The sequence below is a fragment of the Cebus imitator genome, unplaced genomic scaffold (genome assembly GCF_001604975.1).
Source record: "Cebus imitator isolate Cc_AM_T3 unplaced genomic scaffold, Cebus_imitator-1.0 Scaffold87, whole genome shotgun sequence".
Lineage (NCBI taxonomy): Eukaryota > Metazoa > Chordata > Mammalia > Primates > Cebidae > Cebus > Cebus imitator.
The window spans coordinates 1,119,846-1,136,031 of record NW_016107402.1 but is presented as its reverse complement, the minus strand read 5'-3'; the positions used below and the strand labels follow the sequence as shown (position 1 = coordinate 1,136,031).

At 35.4% G+C, this 16,186-nt stretch overlaps 1 protein-coding gene across 6 annotated transcripts in view; it reads left to right on the top strand.

Annotated features, from left to right (window-relative positions):
- HNRNPR (heterogeneous nuclear ribonucleoprotein R) overlaps positions 1–15,193 on the top strand; it is a 33,816-nt gene extending 18,623 nt beyond the window's left edge. For 3 of the 6 annotated variants that reach the window (XM_017534511.2, XM_017534515.2, XM_017534512.2), the window contains 6 exons: positions 522–698; positions 2,417–2,552; positions 5,073–5,287; positions 9,770–9,919; positions 12,431–12,552; positions 12,673–15,193. In XM_017534511.2, the coding sequence (XP_017390000.1) occupies positions 522–698; positions 2,417–2,552; positions 5,073–5,287; positions 9,770–9,919; positions 12,431–12,552; positions 12,673–13,285 (1,413 nt within the window). In that variant the 3' untranslated portion in view covers positions 13,286–15,193. The remainder of the gene's footprint in view (positions 1–521; positions 699–2,416; positions 2,553–5,072; positions 5,288–9,769; positions 9,920–12,430; positions 12,553–12,672) is intronic. The other 3 variants (XM_017534516.2, XM_017534514.2, XM_017534513.2) reach the window with 2 other exon arrangements.
- The last annotated feature ends 993 nt before the right edge of the window (positions 15,194–16,186 follow it).

Genomic DNA, 16,186 nt, shown 5'->3' with positions numbered 1-16,186 from the left:
GATCTCTTGACCTCGTGATCCACCCGCCTCGGCCTCCCAAAGTGCTGGGATTACAGGCTTGAGCCACCGCGCCCGGCCCTATAAATTATATTTTTAAATTTAAATTACAGAAATGGAGTTTTGCCATGTTGCCCAGGGTGGTTTTGAACTCCTGGACTCAGGTGATCCACCCTCCTTGGCCTCTCAAAGTGCTAGGATTACAGATGTGAACTGCTGCGTGTGGCCTCCTTTATTCTGTTTTTATGAGAAAAGGTTAATCTATAAAAATTTAAAATTTAGAGTTAATATAATTTTACCCTCTTAGTTTCCATTTTTCAAGAGACTGTTGTTCTTTGATAACCCTAAGGTCATTATAATAAAAATTAGGATTAGCTCTGCAAGTCAACTGTAAGTTTCAAATTGTTCCATTCTTTCTTAACCATCTTCTGCCCTCATCTTCTAAAAAAAAAAAAAGGCAATAGACTTTATGGCTCTAAAATCAAGTGCTTTTGTTGGATTCTAATAAGGGGGTTTTATTTTAGGTGTTTGTAGGTAAAATACCAAGAGATTTATATGAGGATGAGTTGGTGCCCCTTTTTGAGAAGGCTGGACCCATTTGGGATCTACGTCTTATGATGGATCCACTGTCTGGTCAGAATAGAGGGTATGCATTTATCACCTTCTGTGGAAAGGAAGCTGCACAGGAAGCTGTGAAACTGGTATGTGATAATTATCCACTATTTGAGGGAATAAACTTTAATTCAGAAATGTTTGCAGTTAACATTATTTTCAGTAGTTGATTTGAATGCTTTTATACTAAGTTGATATGTGATCTTTGCTTTATTTTTTCTGACTATAAAAGTAAAAAAGGAACTAAAAATAACCCAGAAGTAATGTTTTATAGAAAGTCTCCCATTGATTTAAGAAGTTATCTATTAGACTGATTAATATCAGAAATTTCATATGAGTATTTGGCTTATGCATGTCTTTTGGTTTTAAGACAAAAAGATGTCAATTCCTGATGTTAAATTTTAGGATTCTTAAAGTATAATGAAGGCTGGAATGGTCTGTAGGGAACATAATAGTGGATGACAGCGATTTTTAGGATTCAATTCAGAAAATAGTTGTAAATCTGTTTTATTTTTGTTACAGCCTAATCATATAATTTATTTCATATTTTCTAAGTGTATTTTTGTTCTTTATGTTTCTTGGCCCTTGATTCTTCTCTGTTTTTAATCTTTCTGTCCTCTTCTACTTATAGTCAGTCTAATATTAATTTCCTTTCTCTAGGGCCTTTAACCACTTGGTACTCATTTCAGACCAGCAGTAGTAGTAACAAAGTTCTGCAAATCAAATGTATCTTCACTCCTACTGTGTTTAAGACACAGCTATATCAGTATCTTAAAATGACAATGTCATTATTTTTTGGCATACTCCTGCATGACAGCTGAAAGCCTCACTAGGTCTAGCTCTAGCCTTTCTAGAATGGGTAACCTGTTTCATCAAGGCTTTGGTTTCATTACTGGTGTCTAAATCAGTTCTACTCCTAGCTTGACCCAGATTTTAGTTTTTATTATGAATTTTTCCTTTAGACTTGTTTATTTAATATTAAATTTTCATTTTTGGCAATACATGGATGATTTTATTTTTAATAATCGTATGTTTTGGTAAACTAATGATTAAATAACGTTAAAATATAATAAGCTAATATTGGCCAGGCATAGTGGCTCACGCCTGTAATCCCAGTACTTTGGGAGGCTGAGGCAGGCGGATCACTTTAACCCAGGAGGTGCAGGTTGTAGTGAGCCAAGGTCATGCTTCTGTACTCCAGCCTGGACAACAGAGTGAGATTCCATCCTTTTAAAAAAATCCCTCTAAAATTTATGAGGGAAATCCACTATAGTGATTTAAATAAACATTTTTCAAAATATTATAAAATTTTGAAAGTACTGTGTTTGGTAGACAATTTAAAACCTTATACATTTAGAATTCTGTGACTTCTGTAGAATTTGAAATTTTTCTATTTTTTGCATTGATTAAACATAGTTGCATATTGTTATTTTGACTATGGCTTACCTATATCTAATAACATTTCTAAGGACCCTGAGTGATCAGTCTCAGCTATTTTTTATGAAAAATCTCTAGAAAAACATTTTCAGATATATAAAATATGAAATAAGATATTTTAAAAAATAAAGCGAATAACTGAGTCCTTTTTATATGGAAGAGCAGTGAAGGTTAACAAAACCAAACTAAAACAAGAGACCATAACAATGAAGTCTAACGTATACATTCATATTATGGAAAGCATGAGAGAACTTGGTGAGTTAATTAGCCAGGGAGCATTTGGCCTTAAATTGTTGTATTTTTTAGATTAAGATCAGTTGTCCTGAGGCTGGGGTGGTTTTGGGGTCTCTGGTTCTTTTCTTCATTGCAGTGTGACAGCTATGAAATTCGCCCTGGTAAACACCTTGGAGTGTGCATTTCTGTGGCAAACAACAGACTTTTTGTTGGATCCATTCCGAAGAATAAGACTAAAGAAAACATTCTGGAAGAATTCAGTAAAGTCACAGGTAAAACAAAAATGTATTTAGAAATTCTTTTGGGAAATGTGTTGTACTACTTATAAGTGCTCAAAAAAACTGAGGAGTTGTATGTATTCAATTAAGAATTCAAGTCTTCAGTGTCTAAATTACTTCCTTTCTGCTTTATAGTGGTTTGGATTTAAGTAAGTTCCTTTATATCCTTCAGTTCTTGGACTGTCCCCTTCACTTCTTTGTCTTAGTTGAACCTTGGCTTTTGCTGGAGCTTTTGCTCTATAACCCTCAAGTAAATGCTTTTTTTACCCTTGACAATCAGTGTATTTTAGGACCAAGAAGATGAAAGTTCTTACTCCCTCCCTATTTCGTTGTCTAGATCAGATTTTTAAAAATTTTCAATTCTAAATCCATGGAATTGATTGAGAAGTAGATTTTATATCATAGTTCTGTACACATATATGACGGAAACAATTTAACAAAACTGTACTTTTATTACACATGATTTATTTTGTATTATTCTATTTCATTTTAAAAAACGCTGGTTGTGATGTAATACTACCTATGATTTAAAAACACTGCTATAGACCACTGCCTCCCCTTGTAAAAACCACTGTTTCTTTATAGTTTTATCATCCAGACATATCTTTTCCCTTTCTTTGAAGCTGGCATTCATTGCTCTTCTGATTTCAGCCTTTCATTAATCTAAAGATTACTTCTGGCTTACTGTCTTCTTCTTCTGCCCTAAATGGACTTATTCCTAATATATCTACATTGGTGAACCATCCAGGGCCTTAGACTCCTGCTTACTTCTATGACCACCTCATCTTTAGTCCTTTACTTCAGCTCTACCATATCCAGATTACATTCTGGATCTAGTCACCAGAAACTCTATGTACTTAGATCTCTTGGTTTCTAGTGTCCCACTTTGTAACCACTGCCACCACCCGCTGTATTGTGTTGGTCAGATACCCCTACTGGCACAGTTCTTTAACCTTATCACTTTATTATATATGGCTCCTTCTGGCTTCATGGTCATTTACTCATCCTTTCAGCAGGTGTTTATTGAAGTTCCTGTTAAATGCTGGCATTGTGCTATGTGCCTGGGATACATTGGTGACTAAGAGACATATTCTTTGCTCTCATAGATCCTATATCCTGGGAAAGAAGATAAGACCAAGAATATAAAAAATAAAAATTAAAGGAATATTTAGACATTGTGATAAGACACTGAAGCAGGAAATACAGGATATTTTCCAAGAGAATAGCTACTATCTCTATTTTGATGGTTCTGTAAGACTTTTGTGTTAAGAAGACATGTCAGCCAACACCTGAAAGGTGAAGAGGATGTAGCATACAAAGAGCAAAAGGAGGTGTATTCCAAGACAGCAACACATGCCAAGGTTCCAAGGCGAGAAAGAAGTCAGTGTATTACAGTAACTGAGGAGGCCAGTGTTATTAAAAGGTAGAATTAGGAGTAGAATTGTATGAGATGAAGTAGGCAGGGCTTCTATAGGCCATGTAAGGAGTTGAGTTTTTATTGTATATATAATGAGAAGGTATTTAAAGGTCTCAAGCAGGAAATAATACCTGTTTCATGTTTACAGGATATTATTCTTACTGCTCTGTGGATGGGGGCTTGGAGAGAGGGGCAAGAGTAGAAGCTGATGAATTAGTTGAAGCTGTCGTACTAGTACAGTTAGAGGATTAGATTAGGGTAATAGCGGTGGGGGTAGAAAGAAGTAAATGAGTTTGGAACTGGATAGGAGAGATGAAGCAAAGGAAGGAATCAAGAATGTCTTATTTCTGGCTTCAGAACCAGGTGAATGGCACTGCTTATTAGATAGGAAGTGTAGGGAAGGCAGATTTTGGCCATGGTTGTTTGGTTTTGTACTTGTTAAATTTGCAATGTCTAAGACATCAAAGAGGATACATCAGGTAAGAACGTAGGCACATCTGAAGCTTAGAGAAGTCTGGCTAGGAAAAAAAATCTTAAGTATTTATAAAGGTATGGGTAATATTTAAAAGTAGGGCTAGCTGAACATTATTTAGAAAAAACACGTACGGAGAGACAGGGCAAAGGACTAAGACCAGAGGAACACTAATACTTAGCGATCACTTCCATTCTTGGTAAAAATAGTAACTTTTAAGTTACCTTCAAGGAGATTTTTGGCCATGATTAGTTGTCAAAAGTTAGCTCTCTTGGGCTTACTGTATATTAATAATTTTGTTTTTCAGATCCTTGTTAGTACTTTTATAAAGTCATGTTATATCAAACATTCTAAAACATTGTAGCATGTTAAATTTCAGAATACAGTAGTTAGATTTGTTATATGTGGCTGTACCTTCAGGACTCCTAAAATTAAAAAGGAACATTAAATACTGTCCCGAACTCCATATCTAATTATGTTGGTCTAATTGTCTCTAGTTGTCCAGAAAATTAGTGACTCATTTTGAGGCTGCTTCACTTATTTTTTGCTCGTCAGCAAGCGGATTTAGGTCTGCCTAATCGCTAGATGTGTGGTGGATGCTTTTGGCTTATATATCTGGCTGTTGGTTTAACAGAGGGTTTGGTGGACGTTATTCTCTATCATCAACCCGATGACAAAAAGAAGAATCGGGGGTTCTGCTTCCTTGAATATGAGGATCACAAGTCAGCAGCACAAGCCAGACGCCGGCTGATGAGTGGAAAAGTAAAAGTATGGGGAAATGTAGTTACAGTTGAATGGGCTGACCCTGTGGAAGAACCAGATCCAGAAGTCATGGCTAAGGTAAATACAGTTGCTTGGGGTGGGGGTAGGGTTATCATTTAAATTTTGTATTCAGAATAAAGCTCAAATATTTTGAGTTTTATGATAAATAGAAATTGTAGCTTTAGACTTTAACTGTTTGGCAAGGAGCTACTTTAACAGTAAAGTTAACAGCCTGTCTTAGTATCCAGGAATTTCCATTAACCATCCGTTTTCCTGCAGATTAAATGTGCAAAAGGAACTGAAATGGAATTTATTTAATTAAATATTTTCATACACACTGGGTATTTGTTTAGTGTTAGGCACTGTGAAGGGTAGAGGTTAAAAAAAAGAAAGGTCTTGAGTAAAGAGAGAAGTAATGTTTTGGAGATTATAAATTATCATCTTCATTGACCATATTAGGTAGGACTTTTATTACTTGGGCATGAATTATGTTTTATTTAGATTTATAGATAATTTTTTCATTTTTTTAAAGCTTTTTTGTTGTATGTGTGTATGTATGCATTTATTTTTGAGACAGTCTTGCTCTGTCACCCAGGCTGGAGTTCAGTGGCATGATCTCGGCTCACTGCAACCTCCACCTGGGTTAAAGTGATTCTCCTGCCTCAGTCTCACTCCTGGGATTACAGGTACCCGCCACCATGCCCGGCTAATTTTTGTATTTTTAGTAGAGATGAGTTTCACCATATTAGCCAGGCTGGTCTCGAACTCCCCACCTCATGATCCGCCCACCTCGGCCTCCCAAAGTGCTGGGATTACAGGTGTGAGCCACCACACTCGGCCTGTTGTTATTTTTAAATGATCAAGTTGCCTTAGTGTATTGTCCCCATGAAGAAAGGCAAAGGATTGTCATGTTTGCTCTTATTTGTTAGTGGCAAAATATTCATGGCAAGTCCTGTAGAGGGCCCTCAATTCCCTCCTAATCCCTGTACTTGCATTGCCAAGATCTTAATAGTGGTGCCACGAGTACTAGTTCTTAAGCTTTCCTTTGGGTGACTCCTGGAATTAAAGGGACACATCGGAGTTGCATTTCTGCTTCTTAGAATGAGTTCTTGAGCATTTTAGTTGTGTCTTCCCTTCACAGGGAGGCAGCATCTCTGAATGACCATGAGTTAATGGTTGGATTCTTTTTGATAAGTCAAAAGTCAAGCTTTTTATTCCAGAATTTGAGGAGGCAAACCCTCGCTTGAATAGTTTGGAGGAGAACCCTGATTTATACTCGTATGGTAAACTTTGTAGGTAATGACATCTTTGGGTTAAGCAGATAAGATCTATTGAGAGTGAACCAGAGAGGCTCTCTGAAATGCTACTCAGTATCTTTTATCTCATATTCCTTGAGTAGATGGGTGTCTAGGAAAGGGATTGAAAATTTAAATAGCTCTGAGTTTTTATTTTTTTACTAGCTTGATATTAATTCCCGTTGTTTCTTCTAATACAACTGTGACTTTGGGTAAACTACTGAACATGGATGTCATCTATTTTATTGAGGCTGGATCAATCTCTAAGATCCACTACAACTTTGAATCTGTCTGTAGAAACTAAGTATAGCCTGTATTTCTTTTTCTGTAAAAATATTTTAAAATAACATTATAGATGTATTACATATTATAAAAGAGGAATAAAATTCCCTGCAGTATAGCTTGTGATTTGCTTACCAGCCACTTCTCACATAACCTTTAGCAACTACCCAGATAGAAGTTCATCCTAATCTTTTTTTAGGGTTAGAAAACTTCAAGATTTTATTCTAGTAACTCCTTTTTCCTAGATCAAAAACAGGTTTCAGAATGAAAAGAAGGAGTCTATAAACTTGGGATTAAATATTATAGAGCCCTTCATTGTTGTCTTTTTTTTTGGAAATGGGGCCTTGCTATGTTGCCCATGCTGGAGTACAGTAGCTGCTCACATGTGCAATCATAGCACACCACAGCCTCAAACTCCTGGGCTTAAGGTTCCTCCTGCTTCAGCCTCCCAAGTAGCTTGGGACTACAGGTGCATGCAACTACACCCAGCTCCTTTATTCTTTTCTTTTCTTTTCGTTTCTTCTCATTTTTTTTTTTTTTTTTTTTTTTTTNGGAGTTCGCTCTGTTACCTAGGCTAGAGTACAGTGGCATGATCTTGGTTCACTGCAACCTCCATTTCCCCATTTGAAGCGATTCTCCTGCCTCAGCCTCCCAAGCCCCTGAGACTACAGGCACATACCACAATTGTATTTTTAGCAGAGATGGGGTTTCACCATATTGACCAGGCTGGTCTTGAACTCTTGACCTCGTGATCTACACACTTTGGACTCCCAAAGTGCTGGGATTACAGGCGTGAGCCACTGCGCCCAGCCCCATTATGTTTTCTAATCGAAAAGTTTATCCATTTGAATAAAGCTTCTGTTATTCACACTATCAATTTACAATTCACTGAAGATTTTTTTTGCCAAGTTGGATCAGTTTACAATGGACCAGAACCTAAAAGCCTAAATTATGTCTCTTAAAGGGACCCTTTTTCCTGTTGAACATTTTAAACACAGTTTCACTAAGTAATTTTCATATAGTATGTTATGGTTTCATCATAGAAAAGTCCATGTTGAATTTTTTAAAAAAGCAACTAAGGCAGTGGGAGTCTGTGTAACATAGAGGCTGGACCTCAGTATGACAGATTGAGAATAATATAGGGGATGGAGCATTTGTGAAAAATGTTAGTTTTTTTCTTTCTTAAATTAATGTCTTCTTATTGGATAGCCCTTTATCTAAAGCAACAATTTGTTCAGTATGTTAGTTTTTTATTTGGTTAGCTACTACATTTTCTTAGTTCAAAAGCTATGTAGAAAGTCTAGATAAATTTCCTTTCTACCTCTGTGCCTATGTCTACTGAATCCCTTTGTCTTCTGCAAGGCATCCAGTTTTAGTAGTTTTTGGTTTATCTTTTTAATATTTCCTTAGGCAAGTACGAATATATATTCTTATTTCCTTAATTCTTACATGAGTCGTAGTAATGGTGGTAGCCTATCTTATTCACTGACCTACATTTGCTTTATTCACCATCCTGTTTCGTCAGTTCTAAGGAAATGTACCATTATTATATGTACCACTAAGAAATTATAAAACGCTGCTAACAAACTATGGCACAACGCTTGCTTATCACATTGATTAAGTTGTTTCTCTATTTCAGAGATGGAAAAACAGTGTATCCTGTCAATCTCTTATAGCTCATAGAGCTCTCCTTCATTTTTTATGACTACATAGTAGTCTATTCTGTGGATGTACTGTAGTGTATTTAACCAGCTGGATATTGAATTGTTTCTGATCTTTTGCTCTTAAAATGCTGTAATGAATAAGCTTGTCAGTTGATAGAAGTTGAGATATATCTGTAGGAGAGATTCTTAGGGGTAGAATTGTAGGCCAATGGGTAAATACATCTGTAATTGTTAAGATACTGCCATATACCCTCTGTAGGACATACACTGTTTTACATTTCTACCAGCAAAATACAAGAGAACTGTTTTCCTCATTCTTGACAAAACAGTGTATGATCAAACTTTTGAACTTTGCCAGTCTGTTAACAAATGGTGTCTCAGTGCCATTAATGATTTGCTTCTCTTATTATGCATGGTTTGAACTTTATATTTTAAAAGCCATATGTGTTTCTTTGTGTGAACCATGTATTCATGAAATTTGCCTATTTTTCTATTCAGTTGTTGAGCTTTTTCTTATTTTCCTGGTGCTCTGATATAAAAGAGAGATTAGCTGTTCGTGATACATGTTGCAAATATTTCTTCCATATTTATTGTCTTTGCCTGTGGTATTTTTTGCCATATGGAAGTCATTTATTTTTAGTAGTTGAGTATATCATTATGTATCCTAGATTTTAAGTCATAAGGTCATCTCCACTCCAGTGTTATATGAGGAAATCATCCTTATTCTGATACTTTCATAGTCTTCCCTCCACCCTTTTATCATTTAAATTTTCAGTCGGTTTGGAGTTTATCCTGGTTTATGGTGTGAAGCATGGATCGTCTTTTATCTTTTTTTCTGATTAACACTACCTGATTTAATGATTTAAGCATTGTGTTTGTTTATATTCAGTAGGGCCAGTCTCTAAATTTTACTTTTTTTTTCCCCTGGTTATTCTTGCTTATCTATTTTTTCATATGAACTTTTAAAAGTTACTTGGTTTTAGAGGGAAAAAACAAAAGCTTGTTTTGACGGGGACTTGGGGACCATGTCAAATTTGTTAATTAACTTGTAATAATAATTATATGTTGGTTCCTTGAAGGTTCTACTCAGCGTTAGGTGCTTTAATGACAACATAGGAGGAGGCAGTAACCAATAATTTTTATAAATTGGTGACTGCTATTAGTATAATTTTCCTAGCAGTTTCTTATACTACCTATAACAGCACTTTTAGCACTTAATGTTTTAGAGGGGAAAAGCCTATGCTATGAAGACAGCAAGTAACACTTTTCAGGTATAATTAAGTAGCCAATTACAGTTCTGTTTATTTGTTGCTTACTAGGTAAAAGTTTTGTTTGTGAGAAATTTGGCTACTACGGTGACAGAAGAAATATTGGAAAAGTCATTTTCTGAATTTGGAAAACTTGAAAGAGTGAAGAAGTTGAAAGATTATGCATTTGTTCATTTTGAAGACAGAGGAGCAGCCGTTAAGGTAGAAATTTTGGAATTTTGGTTCTTGGTATTTGAATTTTGTTTTCGAAACTTGCTAAACACATAACTTTAAAAACTGAAATAAAATTGGTCGTTAGCTTTTGCTGAACTCTGGAACTTTCTATTTAATCTCTAAAGTGGTAGTAGTATGACAGATAAGACTCCATATTTCAAAGCCAGTTTATTACTGAGTTTGTGATTTTAGGCAAGCTATTTTTAATCTCTGTATTGTTTTGTAAGATTTGATAGCATGATGCCTTGGAAGTATTACAAGGTATAAAAATTAGCTGCTGTAAACACTAAATAGGTAGTGAATGTATTATAACTACTTAGTTTACCTCAGTTTGTGTACCTATGAAGGAAACTGAATGGTGCACATAACTCTCACAGTATACAGTGTTTGTTTGAGTAGGTACATTGTGATGGTATGATCAGTTTTACTTTAATTATTTTAGAGTTAAAATAGCATTGGCTATGTTTTACTGATTTGAGTAATTGTTAGAGGTAGCTCTGGTGTTTAATAGTCTTTGATGATAATGAAAGTATGAAAAAAGTATTTTGATATACTATCTGGAACACAGAACCTGCTCTGCTTTCTGTTGACAATGGACTATCTTTTTTTTTTGACGGATTCTTGCTCTGTCACCCAGGCTAGAGTGCAATGGTATGATCTCAGCTTACTGCAACCTCTGCCTGCTGGGCTCAAGTGATTCTCCTGCCTTAGCCTCCCGAGTAGCTGGGATTACAGGCACTTGCCACCATGCCCAGCTAATTTTTGGATTTTTAGTAGAGACGGGGTTTCACTGTGTTGGTCAGGCTGGTCTTGAGCTCCTGACCTCGTGATCTGCCCAACTAAGCCTCCCGAAGTGCTGAGATTACAGGCGTGAGCCACTGTGCTCAGCAGTTTAGATCCATCTTTAATGGGTGAAATTTTCAGTTTCTTTTTCTTGTTCATCTGTCCTTCCTTGAGGGGATGGGAAGGAAGACAAAATATTACTAAAATCTTTTTTATGTTATTAGGAAGATGCAGAATGCTCAGTGACACAGGCTTGGTTCTTTCTCTGCATATTTGGTCGACGGGGTACTGCACCTCTAATTTGAGCATTTTTTTGGTTTTGTTTTTTGCCCAGGCTACTGCTTTTTAAACAGGCTTTATAGAATCTCTGACTAGTTTACAATTAATTGGCTTGCTCATTTATGGTAGCTAATTAATGAACAGTATTGTTAATAAAATTCATAACTTGTCCAAGATCATAAACTCAGTAATAATCTGGCTTTGAAATACGGAGTCTTACCTGTTATACTGTTAGACTCTTAACTGTTAATATGTGGCTTCTGAAATTTCCACTGGTATAGAATGCAGATAACTGATAATTTTATGCTTTCCAAATATTCCTCCTGACTCGATTGGTTTTAAATAACTGGTTGTCCTAATTGAAGATATTTATAGGATGGTTTGCCAAGGAAGCCTATGAAATTATAAAATATCTAGTCCAGGAACTGGGAATCACCAAGATGGTCAGGGCAGACAGTAGATGTTTCATTTTTTAATTTTTGCCAGGAAGCTTTTTCAACTTGTTGAGTTGCTTTAACTGAAGAAACCTAAAGCTGAGGTGGTAAAAGGGAAAATTGAAGTCTTGAGGACTAGTTTAGCTTTTTTTCTAGATACTAATAAATCACTGATAGCTCTTTATAAATAGAACATTTTTATTATGTGCGCCCAGAGTGGGGAAAGGTATAGAGAAACAAAAAATAAATTACAAGGAGGCGACATTTTCTTACTCTCTGAACCTTTTGATGAATGGCAGAGGTGGTTAGGTGGAACAGCATGAACAAAGGGCAAGAACATGGAATGTTTGATTACTGCTTTCTGTGTAATTGCTTGAGTCTTCATTAGTCCAGGCCTTTTCTGGCTCTGTACTTTTAACTGTTCAGGCAGAGTACATTTTGGGTTAAGCATTGTAGGGAAACCTGGGCTTTTTGTGTTGGTATCTTGTTGAATTTTAAAGATAATCTCACTCAGTAACCTCATTTGTGCTTCAGATCCTTGAAATTTTTGTATAAGAACAGTGTAAGACCTGTATATTGAATGCCACATGTTTATTTTAAAATTCTAATCCTGAAAAGTTCATCTTTGTCTGGTTTGTATTAATACTGGCATTTTTCCCTGGTATGGATTTGCTTCTTTCTTCAGTCTGGCTTATCTTTTAAGGAGTTAGTTATTTGGAATTAAGGAGAAGCAATAGATGGCAATTATTTTACCTTTTAAAATATATCAGGAAGTTGGTTTTGTTCTCAACGTAATTTACATATAAAAAGATTAGGTCAAGGGAAACGTATTTTCTCTGTGTGTGTGTTTGTGTGTGTGTGTGTTTAACTTTCTGGCTAGATTCACCTTTTGCCATTTAAAATAATTGTGAAGTAAATTGTTTATTAAGTATATTAACGATGTGTATGTTATGTTTTATTATAAAATATCATAAAGTAAATTAATTTTTCTAATTTTGTATAGGCTATGGATGAAATGAATGGCAAAGAAATAGAAGGGGAAGAAATTGAAATAGTCTTAGCCAAGCCACCAGACAAGAAAAGGAAAGAGCGTCAAGCTGCTAGACAGGCCTCCAGAAGCACTGCGTGAGTCTACATTTTAGTAAATACATCTTTGGATAAGGAATAACAATAATGGAGATCAGAAAAATAAAATCAGGAGTCTTGAAGCAAACTGATTTGTTTTTTCTTTTCTCCCTTTGCTAGGTATGAAGATTATTACTACCACCCTCCTCCTCGAATGCCACCTCCAATTAGAGGTCGGGGTCGTGGTGGGGGGAGAGGTGGATATGGCTACCCTCCAGATTACTATGGCTATGAAGATTACTATGATGATTACTATGGTTATGATTATCACGACTATCGTGGAGGCTATGAAGATCCCTACTACGGCTATGATGATGGCTATGCAGTAAGAGGAAGAGGAGGAGGAAGGGGAGGGCGAGGTGCTCCACCACCACCAAGGGGGAGGGGAGCACCACCTCCAAGAGGTAGAGCTGGCTATTCACAGAGGGGGGCACCTTTGGGACCACCAAGAGGCTCTAGGGGTGGCAGAGGGGGTCCTGCACAACAGCAGAGAGGCCGTGGTTCCCGTGGATCTCGGGGCAATCGTGGGGGCAATGTAGGAGGCAAGAGAAAGGCAGATGGGTACAACCAGCCTGATTCCAAGCGTCGTCAGACCAACAACCAACAGAACTGGGGTTCACAACCCATCGCTCAGCAGCCGCTTCAGCAAGGTGGTGACTATTCTGGTAACTATGGTTACAATAATGACAACCAGGAATTTTATCAGGATACTTATGGGCAACAGTGGAAGTAGACAATTAAGGGCTTGAAAATGATACTGGCAAGATACGATTGGCTCTAGATCTACATTCTTCAAAAAAAAAAAAAAATTGGCTTAACTGTTTCATCTTTAAGTAGCAATTTGCTGCCATTTGTATTGGGCTGAAGAAATCACTATTGTGTATATACTCAAGTCTTTTTATTTTTCCTCTTTTCATAAATGCTCTGGACATTATTGGGCTTGCAGAGTTCCCTTATTCTGGGGATTACAATGCTTTTATCGTTTCAGGCTTCATTTTAGCTTCAAAGCAAGCTGGGCACACTGTTAAATCATGATTTTGCAGAACCTTTGGTTTTGGACAGTTTCTTTTTTTTGGATTTGGAATAGATTACATAGGAGTATGGAGTATGCTGTAAATAAAAATACAAGCTAGTGCTTTGTCTTAGTAGTTTTAAGAAATTAAAGCAAACAAATTTAAGTTTTCTTGTATTGAAAATAACCTATGATTGTATGTTTTGCATTCCTAGAAGTAGGTTAACTGTGTTTTTAAATTGTTATAACTTCACAACTTTTTGAAATCTGCCCTACAAAATTTGTTTGGCTTAAACGTCAAAAGCCGTGACAATTTGTTCTTTGATGTGATTGTATTTCCAATTTCTTGTTCATGTAAGATTTCAATAAAACTAAAAAATCTATTCAAAACATTACCTATTTCAAATTCAATTGTGTCCTAAAACATCATTTTATTCGTAATCCTTGCAAGGAATATTGTTTTCAAAGTATAACTGCCTATGTGAGTGATCAAATTCATGCAAAATTTCTTGTCTATTCCAACATGTATGGTGGATATTAGACTGAGGATTAGTCTAAATTCAAGTATTATTCCAATTAGCACTTCATTAATTGGTGTTCTCTCATAGTCTTTTCTAATTTTGAAATTTTATCCTTTATTTAAAAAAAAAAAAACAGGTTCAAAGACTTTTGAGCATTCTTTGTAGGCATTGGATAATTTGCGTTAAAACAAATAAAATGTGGCTGGGAAAGCAGACTGCAAATTTATTTTGACCCACATTCTTTGTAAGGGTTAATTTGTGGCTGAAGACCTTATTTGCTGGATAAGTGAATGTACATACAGAGAAAACTGTTAGTACTGTGGCGTCAGTTGCACTGCAGACTTTAGTTTTAATAAACATGATAGTGACTACTATTTTAGTTACTGAACGAATATAATTTCTTATTGCTATGTAAATTTGCTTTGAGAAACATTCATGCCTTGTAAGAGAGGCTTAAAAATATTCAGTAGTAATACCTCTGACTTTCTGTTAACACCTCGTTTATTTTTAGTTATCTGCTATCCCTGATGCCTGAATTTTTTGTTGGCCAATACATAACATCTGTTTCTCTATTCCTTTAGAAATTCTGATTTATTTTAATGACTTTTTTGCTTGAGAATGAGAGGAACAAAAGAATCTGAGCTTTACGGTACAGCGAAGTCTGAATCACTTTCAAATTACTATTAAATTTTCCCTTCCATCTTATTCTTACGTGGTTCTCAAATGTTTTTATAGTGATAAAAACATCAGAAGCCATTGGGGAATAATTAAAATGGATACACCATTATTTTGTGTTTTGTTCCTGTTTGGTGTCTTTGTGATAAGAATATTAGATTTCAAAATCATAAGCCACTTAATTCCACGTAATCTTGGTTAGATCATATTTTGGGTTTCATGGCTTTTCATTTCAAATAAGAAAATTAATAGTTACTGAGAAAAGTCAATATATTTCATTTCTTTTTCTAAGTACCGTCATTACACAGTACAGTCATTTAACAGGCCATTGATATTTTAGTTTTTTGGAAACTGATAAATTATGGTCTGTTGTGTGATAGTTTTGAGTTAACATGGGTATTTCTTTGGTAAAACAGAACGAGTTTTTTTTTTTATGCCCATGTATGCAAGTCAAGACACCAAACATTCTTTAAATGCTGCTTTTAAACTTTAAAAGTACAATTTGAAGTTGTAACTGTACATCTAATTAGACTTAAGTAAAACCCTGATTTTTTTCCCGGAAAGAACAAAATCTACAAATTTGAGTTGTTTTTATTTCTTAATTAGGTGTTACATGCTACAAAGTTGTCATAAAGAATATTAAGAATGGGGATAGAAATGATTCTGACAAAGCATAAACCCTTGCAAAAACATTAGACTAAAACTTGGGTTACATGTCAAAATCCTTTCCTTTAATTGCAAATTATATTTTGAATTTTAAAATGGCCACCTCCTCCTCTGTCCTTCTCACTAATTAAAAATATATTTACAGAGGTATCCCTCTAATATTTGGTTTGTAGGTTTTGTGGCTATTTTAAATTGTAAAGCATAATCCTATATACATTAAAACTCAAGAGCTTTTCTTTGATGTCTTATAAATTATCACTGTAGCAGCATTCAGAGAAAATAGATTCAGAACTCAACTTTTCACATAAATAAATCTAACAGTGTTATATATGAACCTGAAAAATGTCAATTGAGGGAGGTCTTTATTCTAGATTGGCATTTTTTAAAAAATGGTACAAATTTTAAGTTCTAAGGAATTTGGTTTCCTGCTCTCCTACCTTTCCATCTTTTTTGTTCCCCAAGCTAATTGATTTGGCTTTATTTATAAGCCTGTTACTGTGAAGTGTGTTTTGGGAAATACATTTGAGGTAGAGCTCTTCTTTGTAGGTACCCTCCTGAGACTGATACAAATATACCCCTCCCCATAATGGAATACTAATTTTTATTTGATCACTCATTTATAGCAGTTGCTTAAATGTACATATTTATATGAAGGTATTTTAATATTTAAGAGCAAAAAGTTCTAATAAGTTGCCAGATTTCTAATAAATCCAGGTTTATTTGATGAAAAGATAAGGAAAATGAGTTATGATTCTGTAGT